Source organism: Heteronotia binoei, chromosome 6 (assembly GCF_032191835.1).
Source record: "Heteronotia binoei isolate CCM8104 ecotype False Entrance Well chromosome 6, APGP_CSIRO_Hbin_v1, whole genome shotgun sequence".
Classification (NCBI taxonomy): Eukaryota; Metazoa; Chordata; class Lepidosauria; order Squamata; family Gekkonidae; genus Heteronotia; species Heteronotia binoei.
This window is the reverse complement of record NC_083228.1, coordinates 40777649-40801146: the sequence shown is the minus strand read 5'-3', so window position 1 is coordinate 40801146 and position 23498 is coordinate 40777649. Positions and strand designations below refer to the sequence as shown.

The following is a 23498-nucleotide window of genomic DNA, read 5'->3' as shown; positions in this document are numbered from 1 at the left end:
TTTTATATTTAATACATATAGTAAAAATGCAAAATATAGAATGAGCTTAGTAATATTTGAATGTGTTAGTGAATAAGTTACCTTGAAGCATGAAAAGCATTGCAGAACTGGATCATAAAAAACTTCAAACAAAAAAAAATTATAACATTTTCCCACTGATTCTAAAATACTATTTGCATAATGAAGGGGCACCAGCATAAATTCATAAACACGGATCTTGACCTGGAGCAGTAACTTGAGGGATTCATATTATAGCTATGGGAAGCAACAGAGCAAAAAGAATCTAAAGCTGATGTGGTAAGCATGGCAGCTGAACAACAGCAGAAAACTGCTGACAAGAGTGATGGTCCCAGAGCTGTGCTGGGAATACTCAATTTATAGCTCTGCTAAGCACTCTATATAGGTACAGTACATAGCCTTGTTTCAGCAATACAACCCTGGCCTCAGCAGCACACACATCAATAGCGATGAAGTAGAGTCAGACTGTTGCTTGTTTTGTATTACATCCTTAACATTAGACATGATCCTAAGCAAAGACGGTACTAAAACATGCCATTTCTAGCACCATCAAAGCTGAAGGATCAAGCTAAAATTATATAACCACAATTCTGTTATCATCCCATGTCTCTCTGCCTTATAAATACATCACTCTTGTATGGCCTTGATACAAGGATTATAATTGTAAATGCTGTATTATTAACTTCAAAGGGTTCAACATTTTTTCAGCATATTCATTCTCACACAGGCACAGCAAAAGTGATATGCAATATGGGACATCTTTAGCAGTTTTCCAGTATTTGCAGGACTCTGCTGTACATGCAGCAAACAGATTTGCTATGAAATGTGTACAATGTATCATCTAGCATTTCACAGATGAAAACAAGGACTTGCATATAGAACACTATTCTCATACCAAGGACCACTTTGCAAGCCCACACTTCAATTTTACACAGTGCTGAAGGCTCTTTGCTATGTGCTACAGGCTGCATCTTTCTCCTGGCAGAAGCTTGAGGCAGGGACTTGTGTGTGTGTGGAGGTGCTGGTGTTACATGCACCATTACGTAACTTCTGGGAAAAATCAGCTTGATGTCATGTCACTCTAGGAATTGCCTGAAACCACAGAGTTTTACCACAGAGTTATGTAAAGTATTTAGTAGAACAGCCTTTGCTCACAGGAGAAACCATTTGGATCCAAGTCATTTTCTGTGAACTGGCCCAAATACCCAGAAAGACAAAGGAAATCCTCTACTGGAGGATTTAAATACAGAGAAGGCAAACTGAGTTTAATAGTTCAAAAAAAATTTCAGCTTTGTAATAGAATTTCAGCAACAGAACAAGATGCCTAGAGATACAAGATTTGCTCCTTGAACAGGCACCATTCAGAAACATTTTAGTTGTAGATAGGGCTTTTTTGTAAAAAAAAAAAAAAAAAAAAAAAAAAAAAAGGCCAGCAGGAACTTATTTGAATATTAGGCCACACCTCCTGATGTCACCATTGTTTCACACAGAGCTTTTTTGTAGAAAAAGCCCAGCAGGAGCTCATTTGAATATTAGGCCACACCCCCTTACACCAAGACAGCCGTACCTGCGTTCCTGCTCAAAAAACCCCCCTGGTTATAGGATTTGTTGCGTTAGGATGGTTGCTGTATTTGATCAGGGTGAGAAAGAAAGCTATCCAATTCTATGGCTCTAGATATTCAGGCTAAGTATATCAAAATGACAGTTTAGGAAGGATACTAAAACTGTTCTTAAGCTTTAAAGTACTTTGGGGAGTGGCTGTTTCCCCAATTTCAATGCTGGAAGACTGCTTTTGCTGAAATGGAATGAGTTCTTTTTAAAAAAAACTTCAGAACAGGAGCATCTGCTTGGGAAGCAGAAGGTCCCAGGTTCAATCCCCGGCATCTCCAACTAAAAAGGGTCCAGGCAAATAGGTGTGAAAAACCTCAGCTTGAGACCCTGGAGAGCCACTGCCAGTCTGAGAAGACAATACTGACTTTGATGGACTGAGGGTCTGATTCAGTATAAGGCAGCTTCATATGTTCATATGAACATATAAGACATTGAGGGCAACTATTTGGATTGTCACTACTAACATAAATGATCATTGCTCAGTCATATTTGGTAACCTTATATGTATGCTTCTTAAGCCAAATACAATTGCACGTCTAAATCTAGGGATGAAATGAAAAGTCAAAGAAGCTGATTTTTAAAGTAAGAACTCAGCGGTACTTTTTAAAAAAATCTGCAGACTTTAAAATATTGCTGTGCTGTGACTGATTTTCCAAAAGACATCAAAGGCTTCAGTATTAAAGAAACTGCAAACAGAAGAGACTTATCTTATTGCAGCTACTGCAGAACAGCGATACTGCTTAGTAGGCTGTGAAGTTGAATTTCTCTAGTCAGACTAATTTTAATGTAAGTGGCAATGCACAGCAGTACCAATTGATTCATTTCATCAAGAAAATGTGCATAAACAATTTCAGACGAAGGAAACAAATACTTTTACAACTCAGAGCTTGACTCCTACGCAGTGCCTTTCTACCACAAAACTGCAGGACCACATTCACTTAAAAGACATTTCTTCTTTGTATTGCTATGTGGCTTCTTCATATTCAGACTTTACACTAAATACATTCATCATTTTCATCTTGGAAGTGCAAATAATACAGAAGTCCTTCAGGTTCTAAAGAACAAATAAAGTTAATCTATAAAGAAGGAAAGAATATGAACAGCATGCATAATTCTTGCTGGGAACAAAACAGAAAATACTCTGTTTTTTAATAACAGTCTGTGCTGGGCGAATTTTGGTGTGTTATTGAACCTGAGGTATAAACACTAAGAAGATCCAGGAAAGCATGGGAATGTATTAATGCCACCACATCTTTGCTCCATCTGACATGAAAAAAATGGATAACTGCTTAAAAAGTTACTTTATAAACTGGCTATTTCTGACTTATCCTTTGTATATTCACATTCAGTTTTCATTGCTAATGTTACAGCACATATTACAAATCAATACAGGAACAATACCTACTTAATACTTAAGCAAGGATGAAGTATCTGTCACTTAGATCAAAATGAGATGCTCTTGGTCCTCACTACAATGTCTGCTAAAACTAGATTGCTGATCTGGGGAAGCTGAAAGAGGAGAAGTAGTAGATGAGAACTAGTAGATGGAGAATAGAGTCGTTGACGTCCAGATGGTTCCTGGAGTTCTCCTGGAATTACAGTTGATCTCCAGATGACAAAGATCAGCTACCTTGGAGAAAATGGCTTCTTCAAATGATGGGCTCTATGGCATTATACCTTGCTGAGAACTCTCCCCTTCCCAAAACCTGCCCTTCCCAGGTCTCACTCCCAAATCTCCCTACCCAGAGCTGGCAACCCTAACAGTGGAACTTTCACAGACCTCATAGAGCCCATCCCACTCTCAGGCTTACAGCTCCTTATCTATCAGGGAGAACAGGGTAGGAGCCTCGGAGGGCATCCAGTGGAAGAGCAAGGAAGTGACCTCTTAGAATTGATTCATTCTCAAGATGATAAATCAATATCTTCCTGCCCCAAGGATACCACTCTGGGGCTGGGGGTGCTCCTAGCAGTGGGAAGTTTGGATAAGTGGGAACTTGATGAGTTTGTGATGGTTATGCTTTTAAGTTTAGTATTTATATAATGGAAAGTTGCTTAAGAAGTCTAACATGGCTGATTTCAAAAGAGGAAACTGCCACAGGATATAATGATGGCCATTAGTTTAGATGGATTTTATTGGCCCTTATGGCTAAATGAAACTCCAGGTTCAAAGGCAAATTGCTGGGTGGAACCAACGGGGGAAGCTTTAGACTGTGGACACCCCCTTGAGGGCCTTACAAGATGTCTGGTCCGCCACCAAGGGCAACAGGGTGCTGGATTAGGTAGACCATTGGTCTGATTCACTGTGGCTCTACTTATGTTCTTATAAAACTATAAAAGTTATTAAATTCTGATTATTTAGCACATGGTTTTTGCTTTAAGAAAGAAACTTGAGATGAAAAAATAGATCAATACATTTTGATGATAGAATAGTTTTGACCAAGTTTTGCCCTTAGTCACTTTGCAATAAATTTGTAAGATGGCTCTTCTTTCAAAGTCACAGTGATTTCAGAGCTTTATGTTTTAAACTGTAACACAACCCACAGCAATTAGCAACAGAACATAACTATAGAGACTAAAAAATTTAGGTGTGACATTCAATCTAATCTAAAAATAGGATTTGAAAAGGTCAAATGAACAAGCAGCTAAACATACAAATTAGATTTTGAGAAGGTGAGTGTTGTGGATGAGAAACCATTTAATCTTAGAAAGAACATATGGCTGACAGACTCCAGGTAAGTGATATAAACTTCACCCTTCCCTGGATCCACCCCCAAAGTCTCTAGGTATTTTCCAACACAGGCCAGGCAGCCCTAGGAGAACTTGAATTTATGGAGCCAAACTAGTGTTAATGGAGACAGCCAGGCTAGGAAAATTCCATCACCTCTGGATCAATATGTTTTCACAACCTGTGGGGAAGAACTAATCCATCCAATGAGAGTATGACCTGACCATTGGTGACTGCTCTATGGCAGGCTCCAGCAGTCAGGATTTCAGAATCCGGACTGGCCCATGCCCAGGACCTTCCATGCACTGAGGGAGGGGGGAGCTGAAAGGAAGCTGTTCCACTTCTGTATGTAACTGTGTTAGTGTGTGACACCTTTGGGAGTATATGGTTTTCTGCTACTTAGAGAAGGATTTGTATGATTCAGAACTAGGCAACCATAGAAAAAGAATAGCTTTTTTGGGGAGTGGGACTACATTTTTATCCTCTTTTTGCACAAAAATGCCATCATCTTATCACACATGCACACATACATACAATATGAAACCAAGGTACGAGAAATCCAATGCAGTTAGTTTTTGTTTATACTGAGAACTGGTTTGTTAGAAAAACTCGCTTTACAAATTTCTATTTAATTATATTTTTATCTTTCAAAATATAATGTTTTCCTCATCGGACCCATATATGGTTATCTAGACAGAGCCACCAGCATAACAGACACTTCAAGAAGTGGACAACATGATTAAAAAGTGCCATATTCAACAGTCTTTGGAGTAGCATGACAATTTTTCAAACAAATGAAGATTCATAGCAACAGAAGATTCTGCTGCAACAATTTTAGTTGTGTCTGTGATCCTTTACTGTGTTGCAAGTACAGAATCAATCTCAGACATGCTTAACCAGGAAATACTAAGAACACATACAAACACCCTTGAAAATCTCAGAAAAATATTGAACTGGTTCATTACAAAAACGTCATCATACTTGTCACATTTTCTTGGGGGGAGGGGAGAGAGAGAGAGACAGAGAGAACTATTAACCTAACAAAAGCATGCCAATATTTCAAATTTCATCCCGTTCTCCTATTAGTTCATTTTCACAATCATTTCATTCCCCACCCCCACAAAGTTTATGAATACCTTTCTGGTTCAGCAAACCTGGGAAAACTTTCTTCTTCACATGTCACTTCTTCCAAGAACAAAACCAGAAATAAATATGCTTTATTCCAACTGCTCACTAAAAAGGGCCATTTAATATCCTTTTCCTGGACATTAAAAACATTCTCAGGTGGGAGGGAGCAAGGGAAGTGCATTAGCACAGCAAACAAGACGGAATTATTCCCAGGACCAACAGACCTAGGATATCTCTCTCTCACACACACATGTATATATACCTTCAAACAAAGAATCTTCAAACCAACACACAGTACCTTGACTGTTAATGGAAGCAAAATATTTGATCATGGTTGGCAGCAACATAAATGCCTATCCTCTCAGAATACAGAGAGTGAAATTGCTAGATGAAAGTAATATTTATATATCTGGAGATCAGAAATAGAAGTATCTTGCTTATACTGTCAGGTGTACAAGACTTTCTTGTTCAAGTAAAAAATTTCAGCTTCCATTTTTAAAAGCCAGTTGTGCACAATCACTAATCCTACTCTCTTCAATGAGTTGGCACTTATTAAGAACAAACAACAGAGTATGGCTGTTGGCTTTAGTAATTACCAGCACAACCATGTTTAACTTTAAAAGGGGTCAATTCTCTGAGATGAGGAGGCATGTGAATAGGAAACTGAAAGGGAAGGTAAATACAGTCAAAACCCCTGGGGAAGCTTGGAGGCTATTTAAAACTACAATCCTAGAAGCTCAGATAAAATATATACCACAAGTTAGGATTTGTACAAACAGGTATAAGAAAAGGCCTGCATGGTTAACAAACAAAGTAATGGAAGCTGTAAAAGGTAAGAAGGATCCTTTAAGTGGTGGAAAGCTAGTTCGAGTGAGATTAATAAAAGGGAACACAGGCTGTGGCAAATCAAATGCAAGACTGTGGTCAGGCAGGCAAAAAGGGACTATGAGGAGCATATTGCAAAAAACATAAAGACCAACAATAAAAATTTCTTCAAATATATTAGAAGCAGGAAACCAGCCAGGGAGGCAGTGGGGCCCTTGGATGACCAGGGAGTAAAAGGATTACTGAAGGAGGATGGGGAAATGGTTGAGAAACTGAATGCATTTTTTTCCTCCGTCTTCACTGTGGAAGATGAGAAGTGTTTGCCCGCTCCAGAACCACTAATTTTGGAAGGGGTGTTGAAAGACCTGAGTCAGATTGAGGTGACAAGAGAGGAGGTCCTACAACTGATAGACGAATTAAAAACTAATAAGTCACCAGGTCCGGATGGCATACATCCAAGAGTTCTGAAAGAACTCAAAGTTAAACTTGTGGATCTTCTGACAAAAATATGTGATCTTTCATTGATATCTGCCTCTGTTCCTGAGGACTGGAAGGTAGCAAATGTCACCCCAATCTTTAAAAAGCATTGCAGAGGAGATCCGGGAAACTACAGGCCAGTCAGTCTGACTTCAATACCGGGAAAGTTGGTAGAAACCATTATCAAGGACAGAATGAGTAGGCACATTGATGAACACGGGTTATTGAGGAAGACTCAGCAAGGGAACAAAGGCTGTGGCAAATCAAATGCAAGACTGTGGTCAGGCAGGCAAAAAGGGACTATGAGGAGCATATTGCAAAAAACAAAGACCAACAATAAAAATTTCAGAAGATCTTGCCTCACTAACCTGTTACATTTCTTTGAGGGGGTGAACAAACATGTGGACAAAGGAGACCCAATAGATATTGTTTACCTTGACTTCCAGAAAGCTTTTGATAAAGTTCCTCATCAAAGGCTCCTTAGAAAGCTCGAGAGTCATGGAGTAAAAGGACAGGTCCTCTTGTGGATCAAAAACTGGCTAATTAATAGGAAGCAGAGACTGAGTATAAATGGGCAGTCTTTGCAGAGGAGGATGGTAAGCAGTGGGGTGCCGCAGGGCTCAGTACTGGGTCCCATGCTCTTTAACTTGTTCATAAATGATTTGGAGTTGGGAGTGAGCAGTGAAGTTGCCAAGTTTGCAGATGACACTAAATTGTTCAGGGTGGTGAGAACCAGAGAGGATTGTGAGGCACTCCAAAGGGATCTGTTGAGGCTGGGAGAGTGGGCGTGAACATGGCTGATGAGGTTCAATGTGGCCAAGTGCAAAGTAATGCACATTGGGCCCAAGAATCCCAGCTACAAATACAAGTTGATGGGGTGTGAACTGGCAGAGACTGACCAAGAGAGAGATCTCAAAAAGGATATTATAGCATTGGAGAAAGTCCAGAAAAGGGCAACTAGAATGATTAAAGGGCTGGAACACTTTCCCTATGAAGAAAGGTTGAAACACTTGGGACTCTTTAGCTTGGAGAAACGTCGACTGCGGGGTGACATGATAGAGGTTTACAAGATAATGCATGGGATGGAGAAAGTAGAGAAAGAGGTACTTTTCTCCCTTTCTCACAATACAAGAACTCGTGGGCATTCGATGAAATTGCTGAGCAGACAGGTTAAAATGGATAAAAGGAAGTACTTCTTCACCCAAAGGGTGATTAACATGTGGAATTCACTACCACAGGAGGTGGTGGCGGCTACAAGCATAGACAGCTTCAAGAGGGTGTTAGATAAAAATATGGAGCAGAGGTCCATCAGTGGCTATTAGCCACAGTGTGTGTGTATGTGTGTGTGTATATATACACACACACACACACACACACACATATATATATACACAATTTTTTTGGCCACTGTGTAACACAGAGTGTTGGACTGGATGGGCCAATGGCCTGATCCAACATGGCTTCTCTTATTTTCTTACGGGTTTTTGAATGAATATTTAATCTATTAGATTACTTTCTGATTAACAGCCCTTTTTTTACATTATAAACCACTTGGTTACTTAAATAATTTGTGCTAAACCTTATTTAGATTTAAATAATTACATTAATTAATTCTAACATGCCATGTCCTAGTACTGTATCAGTATGAGGAATAAAATACCTCAGACATTATGAGGATACAGACACATCATGGAAGTTTATTGGTTAAATCTACAGAACAGCTAGGAAATAGGCAGTATCTCCATACTATGGCCTTTAATGTACTAGTTTAGGCACACCCAAGGACTTGGTGCATTCATTGTAGGGATTTTTCTTTTCCTTTTTAAAAATATGAGCAGACCCATTACAAAATTTTTAAAATCAAAAGGCATTTGATATGCGCCACATTTCATAGATGAAAACAGCTGTTTCTTAATTCTAAAATGTCCTATCATCCAGGAAAACCCAGCACCAACTGAACATCAGTCTGTAATCTCCATGTCAGCAAACTGCAACTAGAGAACACAAATATTCCACACAACAATCCAGCAGGGTTGCCAGCTCTGGATTGGGAAATACCTGGAGATTTTTGGGAGGTGGAGCCTGGAGAAGGCAGGGTTTTGGGGAGGGTTGCCAGTGAGGGGACTTACCTGGATGCCAGTGAGAGGACTGTCCTCATGCATGCTTCGCACACACAATGCAATGACATCACCCAGAAGTGATGTAATTACATCAGGCACGTTGTTGCATGGGGTCAACTCGAGCATTTTGGTTAAAAAGAATTCTATGGTGCCATAGAGGGTTTTTTTTTAAAAAAATCAAAATGCTAGAGCATCCCTGTGTGATGTGCCTGGTGTGATTACATCACATCTGGGTGATGTCATCATGCCAGGCACGTCGGGCGCTGAAGGAGCTCTTCAGGGGTGGCCAGGGGTGTTAATCACGCTTTGGGTGAAGGAAGTACTTCTTCTCCCAAAGGGTGATTAACATGTGGAATTCACTGCCACAGGTGGCGGCGGCTACAAGCATGGACAGCTTCAAGAGGGGGTTAGATAAAAATATGGAGCAGAAGTCCATCAGTGGCTATTAGCCACAGTGTGTATATATATATGTGTGTGTGTGTGTATAATTTTTTTGGCCACTGTGTGACACAAAATGTTGGACTGGATGGGCCATTGGCCTGATCCAACATGGCTTCTCTTATGTTCTTAATCTTGTGCCAGCAGGTTGGAGGCCTCAACATTGGGGGGAAACCTGCCCCCAGCAGGAGGCTGGAACCCTAGTAAGGACATCAGCATGGTACAAAACCATGCAGTAGAACACCACCCTCCAAAACAGCCATTTCCTCCAGGGGCACTGCTCTTTGCAGTCTGGAGATCAGTTGTAAAAGTGAGAGATGTTCAGGAGGTTAGCAATTCTACAACCCAGTCTTAAAGTTTCAACTCATTTTTCTCCACATAAATGGATCTTTTGACACAACTCCTTGTTTTGTCATATGTAAGTACTCTTACTACTTAGAATCATAGAAACAGAGTTGGAAGGGTCCTCCAGGGTCATCTAGTCCAACCCCCTGCACAACACAGGAAATTCACAAGGATCTCCCCCCACACACATTCAGTGACCCCTGTTTCATGCCCAGAAGATGGCAAAAATCTCCAGGATCCCTGGCCAAACTAGATGGAGAAAAATTGCTACCTGACCCCAAAGTGGAAATCAGCAATTCCCTGGGCATGTAAGAAAGGGCCACGAGAACTAAGCACATGTAACCCCCCCTGCCCTCCCTCTCATGATCTGCCTAAGTTCACAGAATCAGCTTTGCTTTCAGATGGCCATCTAGCCTCTGTTTGAAAACCTCCAAAGAAGAGCCCACCACCTCCTGAGGAAGCCTGTTCCACCAAAGAACTACTATATCTGTACTTTCTGATTTAATTTATGCCAAGATTCAACAGGCCTCTGCCCAGGAATCTATTTTCAGTACTACTAATTAGAGCACCTCTGGGAATATGCAGAATAGCTTTCCTTAACTACTGAACAACTGCAGACCTCATCTTCATGCAGAATCAAAACTCAGGAAAAGGCTGCTTCTGATGACACACTTAGTCCAAGGTTTTCACTATACTGTTTAAACACATAGTCCCCGCCACCAACATTCTGCTTCCCCACCTGAAATTTCCCTGGAGCCCAATTCACAAAATAAAAATCTACTTTGTAAAAATTTCAGCACAGTGAGAAAAAGACTTTTCATTTATTTATTTTTTTACAACTGGAACTGGTACTGCAGGTCATTGGATCTAGGCTCACATTTCTCTGAGCCACAACTTTACCGCCCCCCCCCCCCGCAGCTTCGATCATAGTTTCATTTTTAAACTGTTGGATAAAATTAGGCAGAGAAGGACCTTCTTCGCAAAAGGGAGCAATGGGGATTTGATATGCACAGAAAGCTATTCCTTAAACAGCTTAAAATAATTGGTCTCATTTCACACAGACCTTTAAGGCCCAGTGCCACAGCTAAGAGAACAGTCTTACAGACTAGAGCCATATATGAATGCTGACAGCATACACAATGGTACCTTGTGCTTATATTACTGCATTTACGTCTGTATCATTTTTTGCTTTGAAAACTTTGGACAAAAGACAGATGTTATAAAAAATTAATATATTTTTGGAGATTTTTGCTTCATCCTGAATTCTTAAACATGTCATTCTCTTATACCTAACTTGTCCAGGGGAACCACAATAGTTTCATAAAACAATATTTTAGAGCAAGGAACGAGTAGAATACACAGAAACAGTATGACTACAGTTTTATAAACGGAATCCAAAGCTCAATGCAAGCTTCTCCAAACCTTCTAAAACTATGAGAACATGAACCAGGTGAATAAATCTTCTTTAAAACAGAACAGGAAATACTGCACATTAATTGTATCACTTGAAGAGATCAAGTGCAGGCAGCCATATAAAGATTGTATGTAGCATTGGAGCAGCATGGAGATGAGAAGCATGTGCAAACAGACAAGTTTGCCATCAAGATGCCTCTCTCGACGCTTACAACATCTCTGCATCCTTATTCCCCCCACTGGAGAAGAAAGACACACAAACTGCATTTTACTGTCCCTTCCTTGAAGCAGGGTTGCCAATCCCCAGGTGGGGGCAGGGGATCCCCCGGTTTGGAGGCCCTCCCCCCGCTTCAGGGTCATCAGAAAGCGGGGGGAGGGGAGGGAAATGTCTGCTGGGAACTCCATTATTCCCTATGGAGACTTATTGCCATAGAAAATAATGGAGAATTGATCTGCTGGTATCTGGGGCTCTGGGGGGGGGCTGTTTTTTAAGGTAGAGGCACCAAATATTCAGCACAGCATCTAGTGCCTCTCCCCAAAATATCCCCCAAGTTTCAAAACCAGGGGTCCTCAACCTACGGCCCGCGGGACAGATGCGGCCCGCTGAGGACGTTTATGCGGCCCGCCGGATCATGGCAAAATCAGACCGGGTAGAACGACAGGGCCCCGCTTCGCCCTTGGAAGACTATCTGCCCAGTAACAACAAATGCGCAGTAGCAAACCTCCTCGATCTATTGGCTGTGCAAATCGACGAAGGGACAGGAACAACCCTCCCCCCTCCTGCCTCGCAACTTTTGCAGAGGGAGGGAGGACTCCGGAAAAGCCAAGCAAGACCCCTCCTGCGTTGAGGCCGCCACCCTTCTTCACTCCACTGCAGGAAGCAAAACGTGCTTATATGGGAACGTGCTCTTGCAATTCCGGGGGCTTTACTTCTGAGTAAATCTGCAGAGGGGTGCCCCCTCCCTTCCCACGCTCAGACTTCAGCCCGATCTCTGCCCTTACTGATTTGGAACTGGTAAGGAATTGCAGACGGCGCTTTTGAATGGAGCGCAGCCAGTGTGGGGGAAGGTTTTGCTCCCCCCCCCCCCCCGGGGCTGAGCCAGCAGAAATAAACAGCTCCCCCTCCAATGAGTGTTTTGGGGCGGGCTAGTTGTTCAGGGAGCCTTGCTCCCCAGTAAACCCGAAAGCAGCTCTCCCTTCACATTAAGCAAGTCCTCCGCTTCCTCCCGTTGAGACCAGCGGCGGGGGGAGGGTGATTAACAGTGCACGCCGAGCTCGTCTACTCAGAAGTAAGTCCCACTAGGTTCAGAGGGACTTTCTTCCGGGTAAGCGTGCCTTTAAGACTGCGATCGTTTACTAGCGAGTAATCCCCATTGCATTTAGTGGGGATTTGCTTATGACTCTGAGCACACGTGCCTAGGCACGGGGGTCTTTGGTGGTTTTAGTGCTGCTGCTGCTATTTTATTATTATTATTATTCGAGAAGGCATACGAAGAGCCTCCGGGTGCCACTTAACATTTGGGAGGCTTGAAAACTTGCAAGGGGGTTAATGAAAAATGGCAAGGCGAGTTGTGCAGATGTGCATCCCGCGTGCAAAGTTATCTTTGCTGGGGGGGGGGGCAGTGGAAATGGCGCTTCCCCTGCTCAGTAATTCCTAGAAAGTGCCGCCTGTCAATCAGGTGCACCCTCGAGGGAAAGGCGGGGCTGCAGGCGAAACTTCGTAGGAGGAGGGTGGCGGCTCTGGGCACTGTCCTCGCTTCCTTTGGGGGTGGAGGGGAGAAAGGGGCTGGCGGTTTGGAGGTTGTTTTATTCACACTGCTGCCGTTTTGTTGGGGCACCCACCGATACCTGGGTATGTGGCCAGGTGCCTGGGTGTTGCTGCCCAGGGGCTTGGCTTGAACCAGCCTAACCATGGCCCTGGCCCAGGTAGTTGGTTAGAACAAGCCGCATAGGAATTTGTTCATAGTTTTTGTTTTTACTATAGTCCGGCCCTCCAACAGTCTGAGGAACAGTGAACTGGCCCCCTATTTAAAAAGGTTGAGGACCCCTGTTCAAAACCATTGGACCAGGGGGTCTATAGCAGCGCCAACCTCACGGCCTCACTGGATCTCTTTATTTCAGTCTCTTCGGGGTATTTTACTTGTTTATTTGATGGGACCACAGCAGCTTTGTTTGTTCTTCCCACAAAATATAGGCTCTTGAGAACTTTAACTTAAACCACAGATTTATTGTAACACAAAGTCTTAACTTGGGGATATGGGAGATATTTAAACAGGCTAATACGTTGTTCACTTGTTTCAGGCTTTACATTCACTTTATCTTTTCTTGAGTCTCTCACAGTTACACAGTTCACAGTTTCCCTTTAACTCACTCTCCACCTCTAGCCAAGGTCTGGCCTCTTGGGATTGATGTGTCTAGTCTCACCCCTCGACTGGAGTCTCTCCTCTCAGCCCTTCTGGTGTCTCAGACCCACATCCACTCCCTCAACCACCTCACTAGATCTTCAGAGTTGTCTCTAGGTGTTTGTGACCGTTCAGGTCTTAACTGACTCTCACACACACAGCTCTCTTGGCTGATTTAGTCGAGCTTGCAGTCTCTGGAAGACTTCCCCGTCTCTGCCTCAAGCTCCTTCACAGGATCAGCGGCCCTCTCAGCCCTTCTGGTAGGCTCGAACTGACCCTCTCAGTCTCTATCAGGTCCCCACTGACAGACTTCTCTGACAGGCACCTTCTCTGTCAGAAGCCAACTTGACTGAACCCCTGCCTCAGCAGTTTCTCTCACTCACAGACTTTCCCTCCCTGAGAGCTCCGAGCACTTTGCCCCCACCCTCAGGTCACCTGACGCAGGCCCTGTGCGTCTTCAGTTTCTGGTTAACCCCTAGCTTTCCGTCACAGGGTCCAATTCTATGAGCCCCAAAAGAAGGTTCCTCTATCCTTCATTATTTCCTATGGAAGGAAGGCATTGAAAAGGTGTGCGGTCCCTTTAAATGTGATGGCTAAAACTCCCTTTGGAGTTCAATTATGCTTGTCACAGCCTTGATCTTGGCTCCACCCCTAATGTCTCCTGGCTCCACCCCCAAAGTCCCCAGATATTTCTTAAATTGGACTTGGCAACCCTACCTTGAAGTGAAGTGAAGCAACCAATGACCACCATGGTAATGAGAACTGGTGTGTAACATATGAGAAAGAAGCAAAACTCATACCTAAGAGAACCTGATAAAGGAAATCCAGTCTGAAGAGGAAGAGAAAGTAGAATGGGTCCTAGATTGTTATCTATTGCCATGGTAATAGGAAGACAGGCAAACATGCAAAATGTGGGAGGCTTGACTGATATCAGTAAACAGGGGATTTAGTTATTCTCTTTCTAAAAGCTGCAGGTGGCCTGACATTTAGTTTTGGATCCAGAGTCAATAAGTCCTGGCAACGTAGGCTGGGAAAGGGGACAGAGATAGAACTTGATTCCTTGCCGTTCTCATGAGTACCTTGCAGTCAGCAAATGAAATGGCTTCAACAATTTGGTAGTGGTAGAAGCTGGTGACCCAAAGGTGCAGTACCAAGACCTGGCTCCCCTTTGTAAAATTTCCACTGGAAAGCTGTGTATTGCTGGTACTGGGAATCCTCAATACATTGGAGATTTTCTTTGTGTACTGGGCTAGCCTGTTGCATAACAGATGGCCTGTCTGATCTGGCTTCAGTCCTAATGTTAACACCTCACCATGAAGCAGCCCTGGGTCCTACAGGTGAGGATCACAACAGACTGTTGGGGGTGGGGATCCAGCAATACACCAAAGACTCCCCATAACAAATAGCGTAACAGTCAGAGAAGAAATAGGAGTACAGAGGTGTAGAAGGGCTAGGTCTTTGTTAGGGTTTTCAGATCCTAATCAAAAAGTAAGTTTAGCTGCTGGGTGATATGGAGAAGCTCAGCAGGTGCAACTTCTTGCAACATAGTGCTGTAGCCAACAGGAGAAGCTGCATCTGGGAACAGTCTTTCACAGAAGTGCCACTTCCCCCACCCCACCACCAATATAAGCAACATGACGACACAAACATGTTGCAAAATGGATGAGAAGTGAGTTGGAACATACAGAACGCAGAGTGGAAAATCAACATAGCATATTATACAAAAGATGTAATTTTTTTAAAAAATGGGCTTAAGTTACAAGAAAATTAAATGCTCAGAAGAAGAGCTTATTTCAAAACTGCTGCTTTCAACTAACTGATGTAGCAGTTACATTTAAGAAACCAATGCAAGGTTATATTTTAAACAGCTAAGGCAGAGAGAGAAAAAAAGATGGACAGGAAGGGCAGGACATACCACAACTAAGACTGTTCCCAGATGGTTTCATGATGGCCCATGTGTTTGCATATTCTCATGCGAGCAAGCAGGTTTTTGCAGACTAACCACCCATTGCAGACCAACAGATTTCAGGATAATCATGCTGCAGGGTTTATACTGAAAGCTCTGACAGATAGCTCAGAAGCCAGATATAAATAATCTGGAACAGTTGTGACTGAGTGTTGTTTAGCACTTTCAGACAGACATTTAGGGCAACTGGCAGGGGCTTTGAAAGCTGTTTCCCATATTAGAACATGATAAAAATAGGAAGAGACTGTTCCCTTGTCTTCTGCTAAAATATGTCTTACTCAAGAACATTTTTATAAGCATGACGGTGCTAGTTTAGTCTTCTCAAATGTAGAACAGTTCCAAGTGTAACAGTTAAGACCTTTCATTGATCAGCAACAATTAGATATTTACAAAAGGAACAGCAAAAAACAGACCTGGTAAAAGCAGGAACTGGTTTTACCCCAAGATCTCTTGGGTAAATAAAATACAACAAAGTCAGAACTTTCTGCATACTCATTCAAGACTTTCATTCACATGGACAGATGCACTTTCTTTGTGATTTACCAATATGCTCATGTTGTATATCCACTGTATAATTCTCTGATGAACACTGAATATGCTTTGGGGGATTATCAGGATTCAATAAAAAAAGCCATGTTGTATTACCTATTAAAAATCCTTTGGGATAGATACAGTAATTTTAACACCAAATATTACAAAAAAGACTGTGTACTTGCAGCTTGTCTATTAGTATGAAAGGCATTTGTGCATTTTATTGGAAATACCATAGGAAATTATAGCTTAAATTATAAATGGAATTATTTATAAATAAAACTTAACTTCATAATGACCTAACTAGTGTATCACCGCAATGAAATCACAGCACGCACAAATTAGCAATGAGGACTTTTCACTATACCCATTAAATCAAGAGTGAAGCAACTATGCATGAAAAAGGATTTTTAAAAACTATGCAATGTAGGGTTACCAGGTCTGTGTTGGAAAATATCTGGAGAGGGTGGGGTTTGTGGAGGGCAGGCGCCTCAACATGATATAATGCCATAGAGTCCATCCTTCAAAGCAGCCATTTTCTCCCGGGGAGCTGATCTCTGCCAGCTGGAGATCAGTTATAATAAAAGAGGCAGATCTCTAGGCCCCGCCTGGAGGCTTGGCAACTAAACAAGGGAAACAGTTGAGGTTGATAAAAACGTAGGAGGCTGTGAAAAATTACTGTACATCGAACAATTACAACTTGTGTAACACAGCTTAATAAAAGAATAGATTCAATTTGACCATTTTTAACCATTTTGCCTGTGTAAATGTTGGAAGTGATTTCCTTACAATGCCATGAGCCTTGGTTCCAGAGACATAATCACATGGTCAAAGAAGATGTTTGAAACACGCAAAGATAGGAAAACCTGGGAAGTGTGTTACCACGTTATTGAATCTATACATGTGGACAATCAACAGAAAAACAACCTTTGATTCATTCTTCTAAGGCTATGCTTAATTCAAGGACTGTTGTCTTTGTTGGTCGAGTATACTGCAAATTTTGCATGTTGCATACAGAAGTAATTGCTGTTTAAACCTGGCAAACCTTGCATGTTTTTCTTAGAAGTATTGTTGTTAAAAAGTTGATTGTGATGTTTTCCCTTTAAACGCTATTAACATAAATACTCAATATATTGCAGAGTGCTATTAAGCACTGATACAATGTTTGTGGGGAGTGTGTAATTCTTGTATTAAGCTGTGTTACATGAGTTGTAATTGTTCTTTGTACAGTAATTCTTCACAGCCTCCTACATTTTTCCCCACCTGGCAACCCTAAGAGCTTCAGGTATGACACATAAAATCAATCACAAGCAAAAAGTCTTATTAAAAATAGCCTTGTTGGGGCTGTTTTATCTACATTCAATAGCAACTAAATGGAAATTTATTCCATGTGTTTTGGTTTGTCAGTCACACAAACACACACACACACAGAAAGAAATTTCTGATTCAAAAGATTTAAACTGATTACCTTTAGGTGGAAAGTATGATTTGCTTTCAGCTTTATGAGGCCAGTCCACTACAAGAGGTCCAAACCTACGAAAGCTGGCTGTAATTTCATCTACGACAAAACAAACAAACTTCAAAATTAAAAAGAAAATGTTAAAACAAGCAAACAAACAGCATTGCTTCAGATGTCAGTTTTTAAAAAATATCTGCATGCGAATAGCTTTTAACCTTTTTAGATTTAGGACATGCCATACAAGAAGTGACCCACATTTTCTATAAGTGTTCACTGCTGTATTTCATATGCACCCAAAGATACAAATGTTCTATATTTCATATTCTATAAAAATCAGTATAGCAATCTTAATGGTTCACTATCCTACATAAAGTTATAGCTTGCTGAATAAAAATTCCTCTGAAATGCCAGCCAAATTACCTGATACAATGGAAACCATTCCATCATCTCTTAACATGTTCTCTAACTTTGAAAGAGGCTTCAATTTTGACTGTATCCATACAAAGATTTTTCAATGCACAGGCAGTGGGAAGCCCACAGAGTATATGGAACTATCCCCATTATGTTGTGCTTAATCTGAGTATGAATTATCTGGCCACAGCTTCCCTCCCCACCCCCCATTTTATCCTGCTCACACTGTGGGCTGGCTGCAAATAAATGTTCATGTAAATGGTCCACCTGCAGCCAGAAGTCAGAGCTTCACTTGCAAAATGATGCAAGGCTGCATTGCTGGTTATCAGGACTTTTTTTGTAGCAGGAACTCCTTTGCATATTAGGCCACACACCCCTGATGTAGCCAATCCTCCTGGAGCTTACAGTATGCCCTGTAAGCTCTTGAAGGATTGGCTACATCAGGGGTGTGTTGCCTAATATGCAAAGAAGTTCCTGCTACAAAAAAAGCCCTGCTGGTTATTCATCTATAAAGTTAAAAAATTTGAGTGCAGAATGCCTTTAAGCACTGGTTTAAAGTACCTATAAAGTACTAGCGATAAGAGACTCAATTTTTTTCCTGCCTCCTCCCCCCCCCCCTCCAACCCTCGCAGCCACCTATGAACCTCGAAAAGACTAAGCAGAGGCACGGGCAACCCCCATGGATGAAAAGCTGAAGAATACTGCCAGCTACATGGAAGAAAAAGCAAGCAAAATTGCCTTTCTTTGCCTCTTCTGCTAGTCAATTTGCTGCTTTGAGAATTCCCTTACCACCAATTGTCAGCATCACTGTTACACAGTACCTTCATCAATGTCAGGAGGCAGGCCCCCAACAAACACCTTTCTAGAATAGCGTTCCACTCTTTCACCATTTTGACAACGAGTTGGAGAGCTGAGACCCGAAGATAAAGATTGGTCACCATGACTGTCATCTAAGAAGCCATCTTCAAAAGGGAAAAGCGAAGAGCGACCTGCAACAGATTTTGTAGGAACTTAGAAACCAAACTGCTTTATTATCCTTGAATTATACATTCCATTAGCAACTCAAGTTTGATTAAGAGACTACGATTCAGGTTTCCCATTCAATATGTTTTTAGAATCTCAGTCTTTTTGGGGCCAATGTTCCAGTAGTCCAGGGACGGCCAAACTTGCTTAATGTAAGAGTCACAAAAAATAAATGTCAAACGTTTGAGAGCCACAAGATGTGAATGTCATATGTTTGAGAGCCTCAAGACATGAGCATCGGATGTCTGAGAGCAAGCAGGCACACAGGAAAGAAAATAGTGAGAACTTCAGAAAATGTTAGCTTTTAATATTATAATATTTTGTGGAGCTGCTTTCAGTATTCTGGAAGCGTAAACACCATAAAACTCTAAGGCATTGTCACTTAAACTGGGTCTTTTTAGCTCAGTTTGGATATAACGAAAAAACATAGTTTATTTCAATTTTCTATGAAACCAGGATTCACCTTACAGATGATTACTCAAATCCTGACTTGGTACTAAGGAAAAAAGCCAGGATGCCTGCATTTGCACGTATAAAACCATGGTGAAGACCAGCTATGTCTAATAAAGCAACTTCAAACCAAGATTTCAGATCCTGTTTTGACAGACCCTAACCAAGCACAGTTAAATTAAACCATAGTTTGGTGTTATGGCTGAACTGTACAATTGTGCATGTATGTATTTTTTACGTAAGAAAGGCATGAAAAATGAGTACAGAAACTCTGCAATTAAGAGTAAGTGGGCAAATCATGAAGTGGAAAAACTTATCAGTACATAACAAACATGAATATATGAAGCTGCCTTATACTGAATCAGACCCTTGGTCCATCAAAGTCAGTATTGTCTTCTCAGACTGGCAGTGGCTCTCCAGGGTCTCAAGCTGAGGTTTTTCACACCTATTTGCCTGGACCCTTTTTAGTTGGAGATGCCGGGGATTGAACGTGGGACCTTCTGCTTACCAAGCAGATGCTCTACCACTGGGCCACAGTCCCTCCCCATTAACATTTGCTGAAGTACAGATGTTAAGTTACTTTTGTAATAAAAATGAAAATGAAATCTATTTTACACACAGAACATTTTTGATAAAAACATTTTATAACTGAAATGGGAATGGAGGAAAGTAAAGGTGTACAGATAAGTAGTCATGTATGCATAAATGCATTTGATCCCCTCCTATACACAAACAGGAGTTTTCTGGTCCCACTAACTATATAAGAACGTCATATGTATTGTGACAAAAGATTAAAAAATGAAGTTATGATTTTCAATAGTAAGTAAACACACATGACAGCTAGAATGTTGCCCTGGAAAACTATACTTAAACTACTATTCTATAACTTATGTACTGCAAAATTTGATGACATGTATCAGGATTTGACCAACTACTTCTTCAAGTGCACCTATAAAATATCAACCATGTCTTTAGGTGGTATTTATAGGCAGGGTCACTTTCATAAGCCTAAAGTCTGATTATTAATGAGTCTGTTGAAGAGTCAGACACATGGTTCCTTTGGCTTTTAGCACACATCTATCTTTTTGACTTGTACGGGTCCTGTTAAACTACATACCACAGAAGTGATTAGGACAGCAGAATTTACAGCAGCACTCAGTCTCTTAGCTGCATACACCCGTTGCATACACCTGTTGTAAGAGATGCCCCTCCTCACTATTACAACTACTAGTAATAATTACATAGATTTTAAATGAGACACATTCATAAATATAATCTAAGTAGATCCTGACCAGCATCCATAACTGGAAAGCAGTATAAAGCCATGTCTGGTGTCAGTACTCTATAGGTCAGTGCCGTATACACCAGCAAGTATCAGACCAGTACTGCGCTAAGTCATGTATTCCCGCCCCCCTCACATTGGCAGGTACCAGGCCAAAGATGCAACATCTCTCTGGAAGCTGAATGGAAGATGGAGGAAAGGTAAACACTGCCATGAAGACATTAACTGGAGACATACAGGCACATAAATATATGTAATTTTCAACATGGGCAAATCTGTGGATATTTAAAGCCAGAGAGCAGAGCTATGAAGACAAGTCAGATTTTCTATAAACTTGATAAAAGCCCCAGATCTGTAGAAAAACCTGAAATCTAAAAGCAAAACAAAACACCCAGATCCAAAACCAAAATCCTGGGGGTTAAGCTCCCTAAATAATAGCAGCATTGCCTGTAGCTTACAAAAACAAATGCCTTCAGTGGTCATTGCCAGGCAACCACAACAGTGTTTCTAGTTAGCTTTTGTAAGTAAAAGATGAGAAGGGGCAGGGCCCTTTCCAAGACTGTTTTGGCCTTTAAGGGGGAATCACTGCCAGGCCCTGAAGCAATCACCAGGCAACTCGATACCATGCAAGTTCCATGACTCACCCAGGCCTGTAGGCTTCCTACTGTTCAACAGCAGCCACTCCACAAAAGCCAATGTGTTGTAGTGGCTCGAGTTCCAGACTAGAATCTGGGAGACCCACTCTGTCACAGAATCTTGCTGGGTGATCTTGGGTCAGTCATACATTTTCAACCAGGGCTTTTTTTGTAGCAGGAACTCCTTTGCATATTAGGCCACACACCCCTGATGTAGCCAATCCTCCAAGAGCTTACAGGGCCCTTACGACAGGGCCTACTGTAAGCTCCAGGAGCACTGGCTACATCAGAGGTGTGTCGTCTAATATGCGAAGGAGTTCCTGCTACAAAAAAAAGCCCTGCTTTCAGCCTAAAGCAGCTCACAAAATTGTTACAAAGATAAGATGGAAGAGAATGATGTAAGCAAACTGACTTGGGTCCACATTGTGGGAAAAAATAGGATATAAATTTAGTAAATAATAAAAGTAGCCAAGGATAAAAGGTCCGTCAGTTAATGGGTAGGAAGGAAGAACAGAAAGATTGCTAGAAGGAGGGAAAGAAGAAGTATTGCTAGCAGGACGATACAAGAGAGAGGAAAGGCTGTGGAAGCTTCCAAGGAAAGGAAAGGGGAAATAGTGGAACAGGGGAAAATAAGATGCCCCCTTGCACATCCTTACAGGTCCCCCACTTGTTCATATTTGTTTTCAAATAATTAATTAGTGGGTTAGTATTCCTGTATGCAGAATCTCCAAATTTTCCTTATTAGTCAGGCACTATTCCCTTGACAGCGGTGTCAAGGCTGCAATTAGCCTGCTTTCACAACTCTAATTAAAGATGTAACATGTTAATTTTCAAACAAATGATCAGAAGGAGAAAGGGGCAGAAACATTAGTGGCATTGTGGAGCCCACAGTTCCAGAAAGATGTAGAATCAGAGCCACAGCCTTGGTCCAAGCCTGATCCCATCCTGCCTGACCATTACCTAATCCTGATTAGCAGTTGTCTGCTCTCTGCCTCCTATAGGCTCCTTTTTAGCATGCAAAGTGGGCAACGGCTCTATCTCCCCTCATACTGGGACTATAGGACACCTAAAAAACAGCAGAGAAAATAAGGAATCTACTGTCTTGAGACTGTGAGAAAAGGCCAGCCAATTATGAACATTTTCTTATTTGGGTTGATTCACCAGTCGCCTCTTTCCACCCATTGCTATTCCAACTGCAGGAATTTGCCATTGTGTTCCCTCCTAATAGATATTTGCCACACTTATATTCCAGAAGCAGATGTTTTTGTGCGTCTTTTTTAATGAATTTAATACAGTGGCCCCAAACACAGCTTTTTGCCCTGATCTATTATTCATTTTCACATCCCCTTAATTAGGTGTCGCAACAGAATCACACAACACATTCTGTGCTGCCATTAATTTCCCCCACTCTTAACCCTAATTATGTTGGTACTAATTTGAACCATTATTAACCAGTCTTTTATTTTAATACTGACATTGTGTTTGTTTAAAATATTCATATTCCACTTTCCTCCCAACCTACATGACCTGAGGTAGTTTACATAATGAAAACCATATTACATTTAAAACTAGAACAAAAACTAAATTACTAAATACAAAAATCATCAAACTACCTGGCTTCCTGTCAAAGGTGATTAAAAGCATATCAGAACAACTCTGCTTTACAAAACAAAGTTTGAGTCCAGTGGCACGTTTAAAACCAAGAAGGTTTAATTCTGCATATATGCTTTTGTGTGAAAGAACACATAAGCTTATATCCCGAATAAACTTTGTTAGTCTTAAAGGTGCCACTGGACCCAAATTTTGTTGAATTGCAGGGGCTTCAAACATACAGCCCACTAGCAAGAACCGGCCCCTGTAGGGCTCTCATCCAGCCGGCAAGCAACTGGCTCTCTTCCGCTTCCTGCATTGCAGCTTGTTTTTGTCCGGCTCTCTCCTCTCTTGCTTCCTGCTTTGTAGAGGAAAGAAAGCCAAGCCCCTCTTCCCTTGACTAGCTGAGTGCTCCTCTCCCTCCTCCTTTGCGGAGGGAGGGAAACAGCAAGAGCAAGAGAGACTCCTGTGGCACCTTTAAGACTCATGAAGTTATATTCCAGGTATTAGCTTCAGTGGAAGGAAGGGGGGGGGGATGAGAGAGAAAGAGAGAGAGCCCTTTCCAGTTCTAACAGATGGGGGGAAAGAAACCTAGCAGCACAAGCTTGCAGTCTTTATTAGTGGAAGGGAGCAAGAGTCCAGTAGGGAG

At 41.6% G+C, this 23498-nt stretch overlaps 1 protein-coding gene across 8 annotated transcripts in view; it reads right to left on the bottom strand.

The window, feature by feature from the left end:
• Positions 1 to 23498, bottom strand: part of CPEB3 (cytoplasmic polyadenylation element binding protein 3) — a 106455-nt gene that overhangs the window by 15281 nt on the left and 67676 nt on the right. For all 8 annotated transcript variants that reach the window (XM_060241352.1, XM_060241356.1, XM_060241353.1 and 5 more), the window contains 2 exons: positions 18691 to 18858; positions 17468 to 17557 (listed from right to left, as the gene is read on the bottom strand). In XM_060241352.1, the coding sequence (XP_060097335.1) occupies positions 17468 to 17557; positions 18691 to 18858 (258 nt within the window). The remainder of the gene's footprint in view (positions 1 to 17467; positions 17558 to 18690; positions 18859 to 23498) is intronic.